The sequence below is a fragment of the Papilio polytes genome, unplaced genomic scaffold, assembly GCF_000836215.1.
Source record: "Papilio polytes unplaced genomic scaffold, Ppol_1.0 DF823731.1, whole genome shotgun sequence".
NCBI lineage: Eukaryota > Metazoa > Arthropoda > Insecta > Lepidoptera > Papilionidae > Papilio > Papilio polytes.
The window spans coordinates 5,021,691-5,035,668 of NW_013525473.1; the positions used below are offsets into that span (position 1 = coordinate 5,021,691).

General features: G+C 31.5%; 2 protein-coding genes and 1 long non-coding RNA gene across 3 annotated transcripts in view; all 3 read right to left on the minus strand.

Annotated features, from left to right (window-relative positions):
* Nucleotides 1-2,998, minus strand: part of LOC106103731 — a 51,644-nt gene extending 48,646 nt beyond the window's left edge. Inside the window, exon 1 of the long non-coding RNA XR_001225633.1 lies at nt 2,595-2,998. This is a non-coding gene — a long non-coding RNA (uncharacterized LOC106103731). The remainder of the gene's footprint in view (nt 1-2,594) is intronic.
* A 1,177-nt stretch (nt 2,999-4,175) lies between these two features.
* Nucleotides 4,176-5,276, minus strand: LOC106103606. Its single transcript, XM_013283388.1, has 2 exons — nt 5,100-5,276; nt 4,176-4,328 (listed from the first exon to the last, which is right to left on the minus strand). The coding sequence occupies exons 1-2, from the start codon at nt 5,274-5,276 to the stop codon at nt 4,176-4,178; spliced, it is 330 nt and encodes a 109-aa protein (XP_013138842.1).
* Nucleotides 5,277-7,542: 2,266 nt separating this feature from the next.
* Nucleotides 7,543-12,999, minus strand: LOC106103528 (sorting nexin-4-like). Its single transcript, XM_013283307.1, has 10 exons — nt 12,812-12,999; nt 12,638-12,744; nt 12,287-12,425; nt 11,741-11,918; nt 11,240-11,378; nt 10,716-10,843; nt 9,973-10,135; nt 9,141-9,302; nt 8,707-8,821; nt 7,543-8,236 (listed from the first exon to the last, which is right to left on the minus strand). The coding sequence occupies exons 1-10, from the start codon at nt 12,890-12,892 to the stop codon at nt 8,183-8,185; spliced, it is 1,266 nt and encodes a 421-aa protein (XP_013138761.1). The 5' UTR covers nt 12,893-12,999; the 3' UTR covers nt 7,543-8,182.
* Between the last annotated feature and the right edge of the window lie 979 nt (nt 13,000-13,978).

The window sequence follows — 13,978 nt, forward strand, 5'->3', positions numbered from 1 at the left end:
TTAAAGGACTATATTTTATACGTAGTATAGCAGTTGGTATTGGGGAAGGGCTATGTCCAACAGTGGGCAGATAAAGGCTGTTGATGTTGTTGTTGTTGATGATGGTGATGATGATGATGATATCACTTTGTACAGTTTTGGCGGCAATATACGTTAATTGTACGTTTGATTAACAAATGAAACGTAATTTATATTTTTATTTACACACGTTTATCGTCGCTTGCGTCAATTTCCTTTGTTCTTCATGTATTGTTTATTTAAATGTACAAATACATTGGTTTTGAAATATTTGAGACATTGATTTCGATAATTCGTTACATCACTTTCTTTCAAAATTAAGATAAACTACTGAACTAGTTTAAAGAGGAATACGTGAGATTTTGATTTTAGTGTGTTGGTAACATATAACATGTTTTTCTAAAAAGAACTCCTCATTAAGGGTTAGGAACTGGTGGCAAGAGTGCGGCGGGAACCGCGGGAACCATAGACGCTTATCGACGTCCATAATACCAGAGAGACCAGAGATTTTTATTTGATAACCTGTTAAAATATACATAGTAGTACATAATATAAATGGATGTTTCATACCTGTATAATTGATATGACCCTATTCTCAATACAACGTAGAGGTAACTGCAATCCATTAATGTATCCTCGACATTAATTTAATGCACTAGTTATATTACTCTGCAGTACTCACATTTATAAAATAATGACTGTATTTATACTAGCGAAAGCTGCGTAGCGCATGTAATATTTTTTGTATCCCGTTCTGAATTAACATCAAAGTTTTGAAACAAACTCTATACATAATTGCGTGCCGGGAACGAACCCCCTTAACACAGCATGCCAGTAAGACTGTTTTTTCAAAGACCAGCAACGCATCTGTAGTTGTTATGGATTTACAGATGTCTTATTTAAAAAGTGTCTTCTAATTTAATTTTCAAATTTCTTCGAAACGGAATGTAAAATTCAATTTATGTATAAATAAATATTCTAAACAGGTTATACAACTGGAATTGAATGATTTACGTATTCAATACGTTACTCAATCATGGATACAGAATGCATAATACAGTCGCGTACAGATTAAGGGATTTTATACATTTAAAAGGTATCTTTATATGTATTTGTAAATAATACATACATCTGTCATACATAAACACTATCGTTGCTTATATTGAAGCAGAGAAGATAATCTGTGAGATATTTACTCTGTGATAGAACTTTTAAAATACTCTTTGGTATGATATCCACATCTATAAATATGGTAACTTGTCTGTATCTTAATAAAATACAATTAGATATATTTATTTTAATTTGCTACACTAAAGAAGAAAAACATCGTAATGCAACCTGCACTGTTGTTGATTTCAAGTGTGAAGTCAACCAACCAGCACTTGGTCAGCGTTTACGACTATGGACTAGTCACCCTAACTTAGGGTAGGCTCCAAACTTCTCTATGGGGACGTATTGTGAGCGGTTGATGATAATACGAATTACATATATAATGTAAAAAGCTTATATGTCTTAGTTTAATTCAATAGAAATAAGAAATTATCTTTACACATGTCACTGGCTGAAAATGTTATTTATTTTGTTTTAATTTTTTTTTTATTTCATTATCAAGCGATGTCAATTCACTTTCTATTTTCCAAGCCTATTAGTACTTGTAGGAAACAAGTCGATATTACTCGTATAACCGGTAAACATTTAATTAGAAATTACTTATAGAAACTAGAATAAACCGGTTATCTTGTCTTCAAGGATCTAAGGGTAAAAATATCACATTACTAATATTTACTGTATTTCCAAATACATAAATAAATCTGGTCTTTATTTACCTTTGTTATCTTCCTTTGTACTTTTAAAAGGTTTTGTTAGTTCGTAATCTACGGAGAGAAATCTCCATTTTTTAAATGTAGATGTTTACTATCACCGTGTACTTGTTTTAAAATCTTGTTTCAATAACTTGTTTCCTTTGAGACTTTCTGTTACAAATTATCTTGATCTACTTATGATAACGATATAAATATCTTTAGATTTAATATGAAAACATTGTCAAATTTAAAAATAGTACACAGTGATTCTGTTAACCTTTAGTAAGAAATTTTCTATTCAGGTATGCAGTTGCTAGGAGCAACAACCCTGCTGTTGCAGTCGCGAGGGCGGACATGTAGGTATTTTCCTCAGATCAAACTAACACATTTTATCCCAGCATTCTGTCTTAGTTCCTCAATTCAAATGTTAAAAAACTACTTTACTTTACTTGTTAAATATGTTTAAATAATTTTGCATTTTAATTATGTTTAACTTTAGTTAAGTTAAATTATGTATATTTATTCGTATTTTTAATTAAAAAACATATCATTTTATTGTTAATTCTAACAGGTTTTTTAATCTTTTTGAACGTATTATTTCAACTCTATCTTGTTTTTAACATTTACTGTAATACATTATAATAATAGCATTATTATAATTAATTTATTTAAGTTACAGTTTATGAAATTGTCATAAGATTGAAAACAATAAACATTCCTTGTTTATATTTTGTGTACTAATGTACAAAAATGTAAGATAAAGAAAGCACTTACTCTGTTTCTCGTGTCTCCAACGAGTTGTTTGAGGAGCGTGGGACAAGTGGACGGTAACAGGATCGTGTCATTTTTCACTAGAGTTCACTTTAAAAAACTTACATACTCGTAAATCATCACAGTTTAGTTAATTGAGCACAATACAGCTGACAGCCGGCGTTACTCGACGCAGAACAACAACTGACTCGCTACTCGATTGCCGATTGTTTTGTTCTCTGTTTACATAAAACCTTGAAGCTTATCTATATCGATGCACTTATCAGTTCTTTATATATTTTTATAAAAATAAATACAGAAACTATTTACGCTAACAGTTAACAGTGAATGGGAGCGATCAATAAAATTAAAAGCCGGGGTGAAAGCTCGCTGGAGATGTTAAACCACGCCTCCGGTCCTCTTTCCTATTTAATATTTCAACTCCATCTACCGTCGAGTGGGTGAACTAAAGAGTGAGTAGCACTTGCCCTTAATTGCTTAACTGGTATTGATTTTTTTAACGTTATAAATACGCGAAGCATATTATTTTACTCTAAACTCACATACCTGTACATAGTTAAGTAGAAAATAATGTTATTTGAATTAAATGTTGTAATATATTTGTATAAACTTACTATTTGTGGTGTTCTGACTACCATTGCTAAGTTGTAAATTTATTTAAACAACCATCAATTAATTAATTCTTCATTTTTTTTTGTACTAGAATTAACGTAAAACTAAACAAAGTAAGTTTAGACATCATGAATGATGTTTACTATTTTCTAAATTACAGGATATCTAGATGATTGCAAAAGAGTTCTTATACACAAAAAAAATGAAAGCAAACAAAATTAAAAATAAATATATCTAATTTATTAATCTTATTATCCGGAGTAAAATATAGAACCAAATTTGCAGCATTTTAGCTTTAAGCTCATAAACTTATTAAAGCTTTAACAATCTCAGCAAAGAAGCTTTACGTCGGCATTTCTCAGCTCAAGAGCCTTGTATATTTTATTTTGGTGCCAGCTAAGAATAAGTTAAACGAATAAGCATGGATTTTGCTTAAACAGCAAGTGACTGAATCTTTTGCACAGTTTTATGACTTAAAAAGCTTTACATTTACGTAGTATTAAGTTTTTATGCTATACAAGTTTTCGACCATGATTTCAATCACGTGGTGCAAAAAACTGTCACAATAATGTTCTTGATAGACCTTTTAATCTCTTATGTTTGGTGATTTCATAATAAGTCGTTAATGGTTAGTCATTTTATCGTATGCTTTATTGCTTGCAGATATGATGAAATTGGTTTTTACGATGTTCTTGTTTAAACACAATGAAATATTTTACAGCAACGTTTAATCAGAAAACAAGATGGAGATAAGTGATCTAAACAGTAATTGTTCAAATAAATAAGATAAGAAATCGACGATGTTTTGTCCCAGAAATAATTTAACATCGACTTTTATTTATTTATAATAGTTTACAACTGATTGTAGTTCATGTTTTACTCAACATTTTTTAATAATCAAAACAGTACATATATTTTTTATTGTAGTTTAGTTTGTTAGATAAGTGTGTGCATTTGAACAGATTAAATTTTTTATATAGACTTCTTGTCTTCGTCGGGCAGTTCTTGTATTTTGGGTACACTTTCTTTTGCTTTCTCTTCTTCGTCTTCCTTCAGAAGTTTCTCCAATTCTTTGTCAGCGTTTAATAAATCCTCTTCAGTTATGTTCAGGTCAGGGAACCGTTTCTAAAATTATAATTGTTTTATACAGAGAAGTTAAATAATAACTTAAGCAATCTTTTAATATAAGTTCCATAATAAATTTACTACAAGTGTTTCTTCTCGTTGACGCATTTAGCATCTAAGGGTGTCTCTTATTGCACTATAAGAAATACTAAGGGATAAGAAAAACTAACTTTGTAACTTGGTTACAAATAGTAATTGTTTATTTTCCTTCCGTTTAAAATTTTCAGATAAAATTAAATGTTGTATTCTTTATTCATATACTAGCTACCACCAGCGACTCCGTCCGCGTGTAATTAAAAAAAGAAAGTAAATAGCCTGTGTTCTTCCAGACTGTCCTCTACAACATTGCCATATTTCATAAAAATCAGTTCAGCCGTTTAGGCTACAAACTCTAACAAACATCCATCCATCCGTATAAACTTTCGCATTTATAATATTAGTATAACTAGCTTTCGCCCGCAACTACGTCCGCGTGGAATTAAAATCAACAAAACTAAGTATGTGTTCGTCCAGACAGACTATCCTCTACATCCATACCAAACTTCATAGAAATCGGTTTAGCCGTTTAGGGTACAAACTCTAACAAACATCCATCCATCCATCTAAACTTTCGCATTTATAATATTAGTATGATAGTATAATTACGTTTCTTAACGATATTTTTCAGATGAATTATTCATTTGTTTTTCTCGTGGTTTATTAACAAGATAGTTAAATGGAATCCGGTCTACGTATTTGACGCTATTATTACCTAATCTTTAGTATACTTACCTGGAGTTCCTGCAGCGTGTTCTGTATGTTTTCCTGCTGCGACCTCAATCTGCGCGGTAATGTGAACACTGTGTTGAAAAGTCTAAGCATCAGCCAACACAGTGCTGTTAGCGCGCCGTACATTAGCATCGCCTTGCCTATAGACCAGTAGTCTACATTTACTTGCTGGTGCTTCATTTTTACTGACTTTTTTGTAATTTTTCGTTGACGTCTTTATGATATGCCGGTAAGCGGAACAATGGCGACCTATCCCATCGATTGGTATGACGTGTTTGAGAATTATTTATGTGAGCGACAAACCTTGTAGAGTTGATACTTGTAATTACTCTTTTACAATGTACTAGCTTTCGCCCGAATCCGTCCGCGTTAAAAAAGTAAGTAGCCTATGTATTCTTCCAGACTATCCTCTACATATATGCCGAATTTCATCGATATCCGATCAGCCGTTTACGCTACAAACTCTAACAAACATCCATCCATCTAAACTTTCGTATTTATAATATTAGTAAGATTACTATGTCTTTGTTTTAGTGAAGCAAACAATCCTGAACAGTTGTGCTAATATTATACGGTAAAAAATTAAATAAAGAATCTTGATATTCTGTACAAAAACGTAATTTCTTCAGTGTAATGTACGCAGCGTAAGTTATATGCGTAACGTAGAAAAACATTACAAGTGTCAAAGATTGTTTTGTACATACATACAGACTGTCAGATATATACAATTCCGTCAGCTGTACATATTTTCGATCAATAGTGGTAGCAATTATGAGACATTGCGACTGGTCGAGTTAGACGCATGTGTTTAGTTCACAGACTACAAAGTCAAGGTGGAAACTATATTATTGGGGCTGAATGGTAGAATTTACAGTCAATTGTTTTTACAACTTTTAATATAAGCGGGTACAAAACTTTACCAAAATTCTGTTGGAATTCAAAATAATGTGTTTTTTAAATTTAGAGTCAAACTGTACGAGTATTCCTTTTCGTGAGATTTTACTTAAGTCGGTCAAGGTAAATGTTTTCTGTTAAAAGCCCTATAATTATGTTGCCCTTTTTAATTACTGCATTTAGGTAATGTATGCGCCCAAGTTATACACGAAAGGAGCAATTCGTTCATTATCAAACTACATAGTCAAATTAAGACCTATTTTCACGTGTACTACGATCGCGTCTTTCGTCAAGTGGAAAATACGTTTTAATTTTTGCGTCAATAAAAACAAGATTATTAAAATTTGATGATTTATTCAAAATAATTCCTTTAATAAAACAAAACATAAATGATAACTAAACATAAAAAACTCTAAGAAAAAAATCAACAATTTATATTACAAAAGGTATATACCGCGTTGGTTTACAAAATCACAGCTTAGTAAATACAATGCTTTGACAATATGGTTCATTTAAAAAACATTAGAAAGGTACAGTAGTATTCAAATATATTGTCGGCTCGGAACAACGTAAAAATCGCAGAAAGCAAGTAAGATTGGGTCGTGGTTTTGGTGTGCTCCTTGGCGATCCCGGCACCAAAGAAATGGGTTTAGTAGGAAAAATCACATAACTATGTCTAACCATCAGAGGGTAGGGTATCTTTGGAAGATTTCTCGTACACGCAAAAATAGGTGTATCGCGGCGTAAAGAGGTGTCTGTCCACGAGCCGTCAAGATATTTGAAAAGTAGCATACCTGCGCTAATAAAAGTTTCTATTGTCTTAAGAATTATATAAAAATATCTCTTTTTCTTCGATTAGAATAAAAGATGTTTTTATAGTTGTAACGTCAGTGGAAACGCAATTATTTTGACCAAAGCAACTTCTAAATCTTTTCTCAATATTTACCAAATGATACAATATCGTTAAAATTACGTTGACTTATCAGACAATTGAAAATAATTAATCTTGTCCATTTTATAGATTTATATAATTTGATAAAGAAAAGAAAAAAAGAGTTTTAGTACCTATTTCCATTAACCGGCTAGTCGTGGACGCGCCAGTGGAAATGGAATTTAATTGGGTACATTTAAAGCCAGCGATTTCGTACTGCTACTCAAAGAAAATAGTATAATTTTTTTTTAATGTTTGTTTAATTTTAAAGCAAAGTAAGAAACTTGAACCCCATTATTTAATAAACCGTCTTAAAAACATTATTTTTCTGAAAATAAATATTTAGTATAAATAATAAATTAAAATAGAAATTAAATAAATACATTGCCAGTTTAACTACAAGGTATCAGCTGAAAACATTATTGCTACATTTATTGCCTTTTTCCGATATCAAATAATTATAAACAAATCTTAACAAAGTTGAATATTTTATCAAAACACTGTTAAAATTATAAATATTACAATCCAATATATTAATAAGACAATTTAGTTTAATATTTATCATGAATTACAAAAATTATGTATTTTAAATCTTTTTAAGAAAATCTTTTAAAGAGTTAATAAAAATAATAGACTAACCAGAATTATTAAAATACATAGAAAAAATGTTTGGAAAAATATCAAGGTTTCTTATTGATTTGATGAAAATATTTTATTTTTACTTGTCTTTTATCATATTAAATGCTGACAAAACTTGTTTTAAGGAGATCATCATCATCACCAGCTCACTATACGTCCCCACCGAGGGGCTCGGAACCTACCCTAATATGGGGTGACTCCGATGATCATATGATTATGATATGTCGATATACACCAAAAACATAATAAAAACATAGTGCTAAAATATAAAAGACAAATTTTATAACTAGCTAAATAGTACCTAAAACGTACAGAGGCAAAGAATTAAAAAAATGATTGTAAAAAGGTTTTGGTCCGCATCTCAAGATTGTCTATTATCAAGAAATTAGTAAATTAGAGAGATTAAAAAAATAGATTTGAGAATTTTTAAATAAATACGATTTTTGAAGCTATTTTTAGGTTGATTTTTTCTTCATGACTGTACTATATAAATATTTGCAGATGCTTTGTTCAATTCCTAAATTGCTGATAATTGAAATAACCTAATTATAATAATTTTACATATAAATGTAACATGCTTACATATGTTATGAAATAATTTGGTATAATCGATTTGTTCACCTCAGGCCGGCATATTCTGAATACATTCCTTTATCTGTGTCCATGCTTGCAAATTCTACAAAAAAAAAACTTAATTTACAATTTTCCCTATACTAATATTACAAAGAAATAATATATGTATCTTTTTATATATGGAAATAACTCGAAACCTACTAATAAGAGATAATAATGTTAACACAATAACAAAGTGGTAAAAATAAAAAAATCCATAATACTGTATTACCTAGGAAGTGGGGTGGGCAGCTTTAGAATAGACTTATTTTAAGTTTTATATATCTATTTGATATTTTTCGACTCTCAAAGTATAAGAATGGGATAGCTAACCCTTTTTCACCGGCTGGCGCCGCACATCTGTATTAAAATTCTATATACAAATGTTATAAAGATAAAAGATTTGGATTTTTGAATGTATCAAAAAAACTCAAAATCTACTGGGGCAATTTCAAAAATTCTTTCACCGTTTAAAAGCTATGTTATCATTGAGTAACATAGGCCATGTTTGGGCGAAAATTGTACAATACTCACCTTTTTGGCAGCCTTCACTTGTAGCGTTATAAAACTAACGAGCGACTCGTGCAGGTCTCTGTCCTTTTGCTTCTGGAAGTATTCTATCTCCGCCGTCGCTTTCTTTGTGAACTCCCTACAGCACAGAAATACGCATTAAAAGTGCTCTTTAAATGGTTTTCCTGAAAACACTAACTAGACTAGATTATGGACATTACGAAAGAATGGTAAGGAAAAGAGAATTTAATGGACAGGCATAAACACAAACTATGAGCTGACTACATCAAGGAAGCAAGGTTGCGGTAACGGTAATTGTTATCCAATGTCAAAGGCTTTTGTTGTCATTTGTGCATTTGAATTTTGACATTTGCGATTGAGTTTTATGAAATGTAAACAATAAAATAGAGTTTTTATAATGTGCACGGGAGCAGGTAGTAATACAAAAGGTGTGTTACTGCAGCTGCGCGTGCGCGGCGTCGATGGCGCGGCGGTCGGCGAGCAGCTTGGCGTCGAGCGCGCGCGTGCTCTGGTCGCGCACGATGTCGGGCTCCGTGGTGCCGAACAGCCGCGACATCAGCCCCGCCTTGCCCGCCGCCGCGCGGCTGCGCTCCGCTACCCTACACACCTTTGGCTTATCTATACTATTATAATAAAGCGTAAACACACACTTCTTTGTTGCCTAAAATGTTAGCGATTACAGCAGGTTTTTGAATAATTCTTTTTTTTATGAAAACCCCTACACTTATGTCACGCTTTAGGCTATATATTTCCACGCTATTAAACTTAGGGGGTAAATATTTTGGATAAAAAGCCTAGTGTGGGAAAGAGACCATGAGTTGCTGCCAACATCAAGGAAGCAAGGTTGTCATTTTGACATTTGCAATTGATAATTTGACAAATGTAAACAATAAAATAATTTCATGAGGATGAAGCTGCTCGCGAATAGCTAGTCATACTAATATTATAAAAGCCAAAGTTTAGATGGTTCGATGTTTGTTACAGTTTGTAGCCTAAACGGCTGAACGTGTTACGATGAAATTTGCTATAAATATAGAGGATAGTCTGGAAGAACTCATAGAATACTCACTTTTGTTTTTTTTTGTAAATTCCACGCGGACAGAGTCGCGGGCGAAAGCTAGTCTATACTAATATAATTCATACACTACTTAGTTACGTAAGATGTCAGCAATAGTAATTTTTTTTACAGTTTTCATATTTTCATGCAAGATAAAGCCACTCGGGAACAACTTGTATAGAATATTTTTATTGTGTAACAATATATCTTACCTATTATTCAAAGTATCATGAGCGATTTCCAGATTCCGTTGCAAAGCCTCATGGTTTGTGCACAGATGTTGTAAAGCCCCCGCATAGAATAGATATTCTTTCAACTGATCTGCGAGTTGTTCTTCATCCTCTGCCACTGCATCTATGCTGTCCGCTATTGAATCTGAAACAATACATTTAAAAATATAGGTTTATGAATTGCTAAATATTGTAATACCTACACATATTTGTGAAGAAATTCAAAGGTGTACGTGAAATCAACCCACAGAATGCCAGGATGATTGGAAAACCATTTTATTGGTATCAGGGGGAAATCTTTGAAAGATACCATGCCTTATATGGGAAAAATTCGGGTTTATGTGGAGTTCAACTAAAATGCACTTGGTAGCCTTGAGTGCAAAAGAGGTTTCCGGAATCCCTGAATGCACCTGAACATGGTCGACTATGGCCTAGTCGTTCCTAACTTGGGGTAGACTCTGTCTCTTATTTGGGACATAGAGAGCTGAGAATAAGCATTAAAAGATAATACAAAAGGAATATGAAGTGTCTCAAAAGTCAAATTATGTCATTAATGCCTTAAAATTTATGATTGGCTATGGTTTAATTTGTTAGCCGCCAAAAAAAAAGCTATAGAGACAAAACTTATAGAAAAGAAGCTTTGTAATATTTTAAAATAATTAATTTGACAAGTTTTATTCGTATTTTAAAAATAATTTATAAAAGTGATTTATAATAAATCTCACCAAAATAATGTCCCGCCTTCTGCAAGCCATCACCCATTTCCTTCTCTATTACACTCCATTCACTAAATAGCTTTCCATAGTCGGCATGAAGTTTGCATAGTGCATAATTTTTTTCTATTATTTTAGACCTATAAAGATTACAAGTGAAATAGTACAAATAACATAAATGTGAAAGTTTAGATGTATGGATGTTCGTTTAAGTTTGTAGTCTAAACAGCTGAATGGATTACGGTGAAATTTGGTATATGTAGAGGATAGTTTAGAACACATAGCATACTCACTTTTGTTTCTTTTTAATTCTTGCGAACGGAATCGCGGGTGAAAGCTAGTAACTCAATATTTTTATAATAGAAGTAATTTGTTAGTTTCCCAAATCACACTTTTTTTTTGTAAATTTTGCTTTCAATGGCAGAATAAAGAAATAAAGTATGGAAAAAGTTTGTTGTTTAATACAGAATCTTGCTGGTCATATTACAATGCAAATCTACATTTGATTCTAAATTATTACATAGTAGACTTCTTACCTTGTATATAAAAAGTTTCCCAAGTTAGTTTCCAATTGTTTTCCATAGTTTTTGACACTTTCAATTTCCGGATCTGGTTTTTTCAACCTTATTGATACTGAAAGTGACTTAAGCTTGTTTTCTGCCAAAAGTAGATATCCTAAAAATAAAATAAGGTGTTATTTAAGAAGTCTAATAACTAAAAACTATTTAAAAATAGCTCAGTATTAGGAATCAAGGTTTGTCTTTCAATAAATTTAACATTTGCAACAACTTACAATTAAACAGTAAAAATTTAGAATACTATGGAATAAAATATAATTTAGCTAGCTTTCGCTCGCAACTCCGTTTGCGTGGAATTAAAAATAATGTTAGTAGCCTATGTGTTCTACCAGATTATCCTCTTCATCTGTGTCAAATTTCGTCAAGACCCATTCAGCAGTTTAGGCTACAAACTAACAAACCTCCATCCATCCATCTAAACTTTTGCATTTATAATATTAGTAACATACAAATACATACCACTGTCTGTTATTGTTTCCCTCCAGCCATGTTCTTGTTGCAGGAAATTAATGAATTGATCATCAAAACACAATCGAGGATGGGACGCCACTCGTAATAGGAAATTTTCCAATCCAGCCCGTCTTCTTTCTACAAACTCTGGGTCGGTTGTATCGGATTTTCTCCAAGCATATAATACCTGAAAATGAAATAAAATATGTAAGGATAAAAGACTAAAATTGTTAAATTTTAAATAATATAGTTCATGAGATATTTAATAATATTGTTGGATGCGGAAGGCATAGGCACATTCTTTGGGAGAAGGCCTATGTCCAGCAGTGGGCAGACAAAGACTGATGACAATGATGATGCTAAGATACTTAACAAGAAGTTAACTGTAGCTTAAAGGAAGCAATTTAGTTGTTGCAGAAAATTTTATTTATTAAAGTTTAACATAATATATGGATCTAAAACTTGTTAAAAGTGTAGTTAAAAATAAACCAAGAACAAATAAGATATAGTAATATTATAAATATCTATGTAAGTATTAATAGTTTTTTTATTTACCCGTTTTTCTGGCAGTGGTGGTATTACAACATAGGGATATGTAACTTGTAGAAAATCATGTATCTGTTCAAATTCTGTATATCGTCTCCAAATTGTGCTAATTTTTGATTGTACCAATTTATACTCTGGATCATTTACTCTGAAATATAAAATGTTAAGACATTAAAGCTTAAAGGGGGCGTACAGTTAACGTAAAAATTATTTATTAAATTATTTATGACCAGTTTCAAAAGAGTTCTTAGCTTATGTACAGTTAAGGAAAGAAAAGATAAACTGCGCAAATGTATACGTAAATTAAAGCTAATTGTATTACAATAAGGATGTAAATCGTTTGTTAAACAATGAACTTACTTTAGGTCAATTAAATACACTGTGTAATGATCACGAACGTGAAGCGTTCCGTTAGCACGTTTCTCCGATTCCACAATAGATATATCAACGTGTTTCAACAATGTATCCTAAAATTAAAGCAAGATAATAGTTATTATTTCAACAAAAGGTAAACGAGGGTAAATAAAAACATACCTGGTTCACAAAATCCTCAGCTATCTCTATTTCGTTGAACGATTTTGAAGGTTTAATCGGCGAATTATCCGCCGACATCATATTGAAACAAAGAACCTACCAATAAAATGGAAACTTGATAGAATTTAGATTTTCTTGTAAATTATTTATTCCAGATATTGTACGGAATATGACATTTGAATTTTGTGATGACATTTAGTGACGCATGTTTAGAGATGTGAATGTTTGTAAGTATTACCGGTTTTTAACAAAAGGTTCTACGAAGTGAATTGTGAAAACATAAAATGTAAATAAACGAGACAGTAAAAATTATTGTAGGAATTGTGTCTTTATTGTTTATAATATTTATAAATATCTTACACGAAATTAAAAAATGGCACGAAAGGTTCGAAGCGATAGATGTACGCTTTGTGGGTGACTCTTAAGTTTTCAGTGGATTCCAACAGATGGCCCAATAATAATTTTTCTTTCAAGTTAAACATTCATCAATTTATCTTAAGAAATTAAAATGTATTTATTCTGAAAACCGGCAATGTGGTCTGTTGATTAGATGAATTAAATTGGAATAGTCGAAAATTAAATAAAAAATTATGTTACTCGTCTAACTTTCGTCGGATAAATTAAATAAGAACTGTTCAGTATGAGTTCAACAGATTAGCTCTCGCTCATTTAAGAGAGAGTAGAGTAGTTTAAAAGTTTGTAGAGATTTTCAAAACAGATGCCGAGGTGTATTTTATAGATAGAATTATCTTTGCATTATTAATAAAGAGAGTAAAGTTTGTTTTTTTCTCAGACATTAATTTTGCAAATCGGTGAAAGTCTCAAGAATCTTAGGATAATTTTGCTATCGTAACAAAGTAAATAACACCTGTTGCTTTCTTGAAGGAATTAAATTACTCCGTTTGTTTGATTTATGAATCAATCTCGAAAATCTCATTATATTTTCGAGAACCAGGTGTGCTCAATGTTGTTTAAATTACATTGATATTTAAAATAAACAAATATTAAGATTGATGTATTTTATAGATAAGAATTTGTAATAATAAAATAAGATAAGAACAGTTCAAATACTAGTGTTGTTCCTATGACAAAAGTATATAAAAAAACTAACACATGAAGAGATGAAGAAGTGATATCCGGCCAGACTACCCACTAAACCCTGCGGTG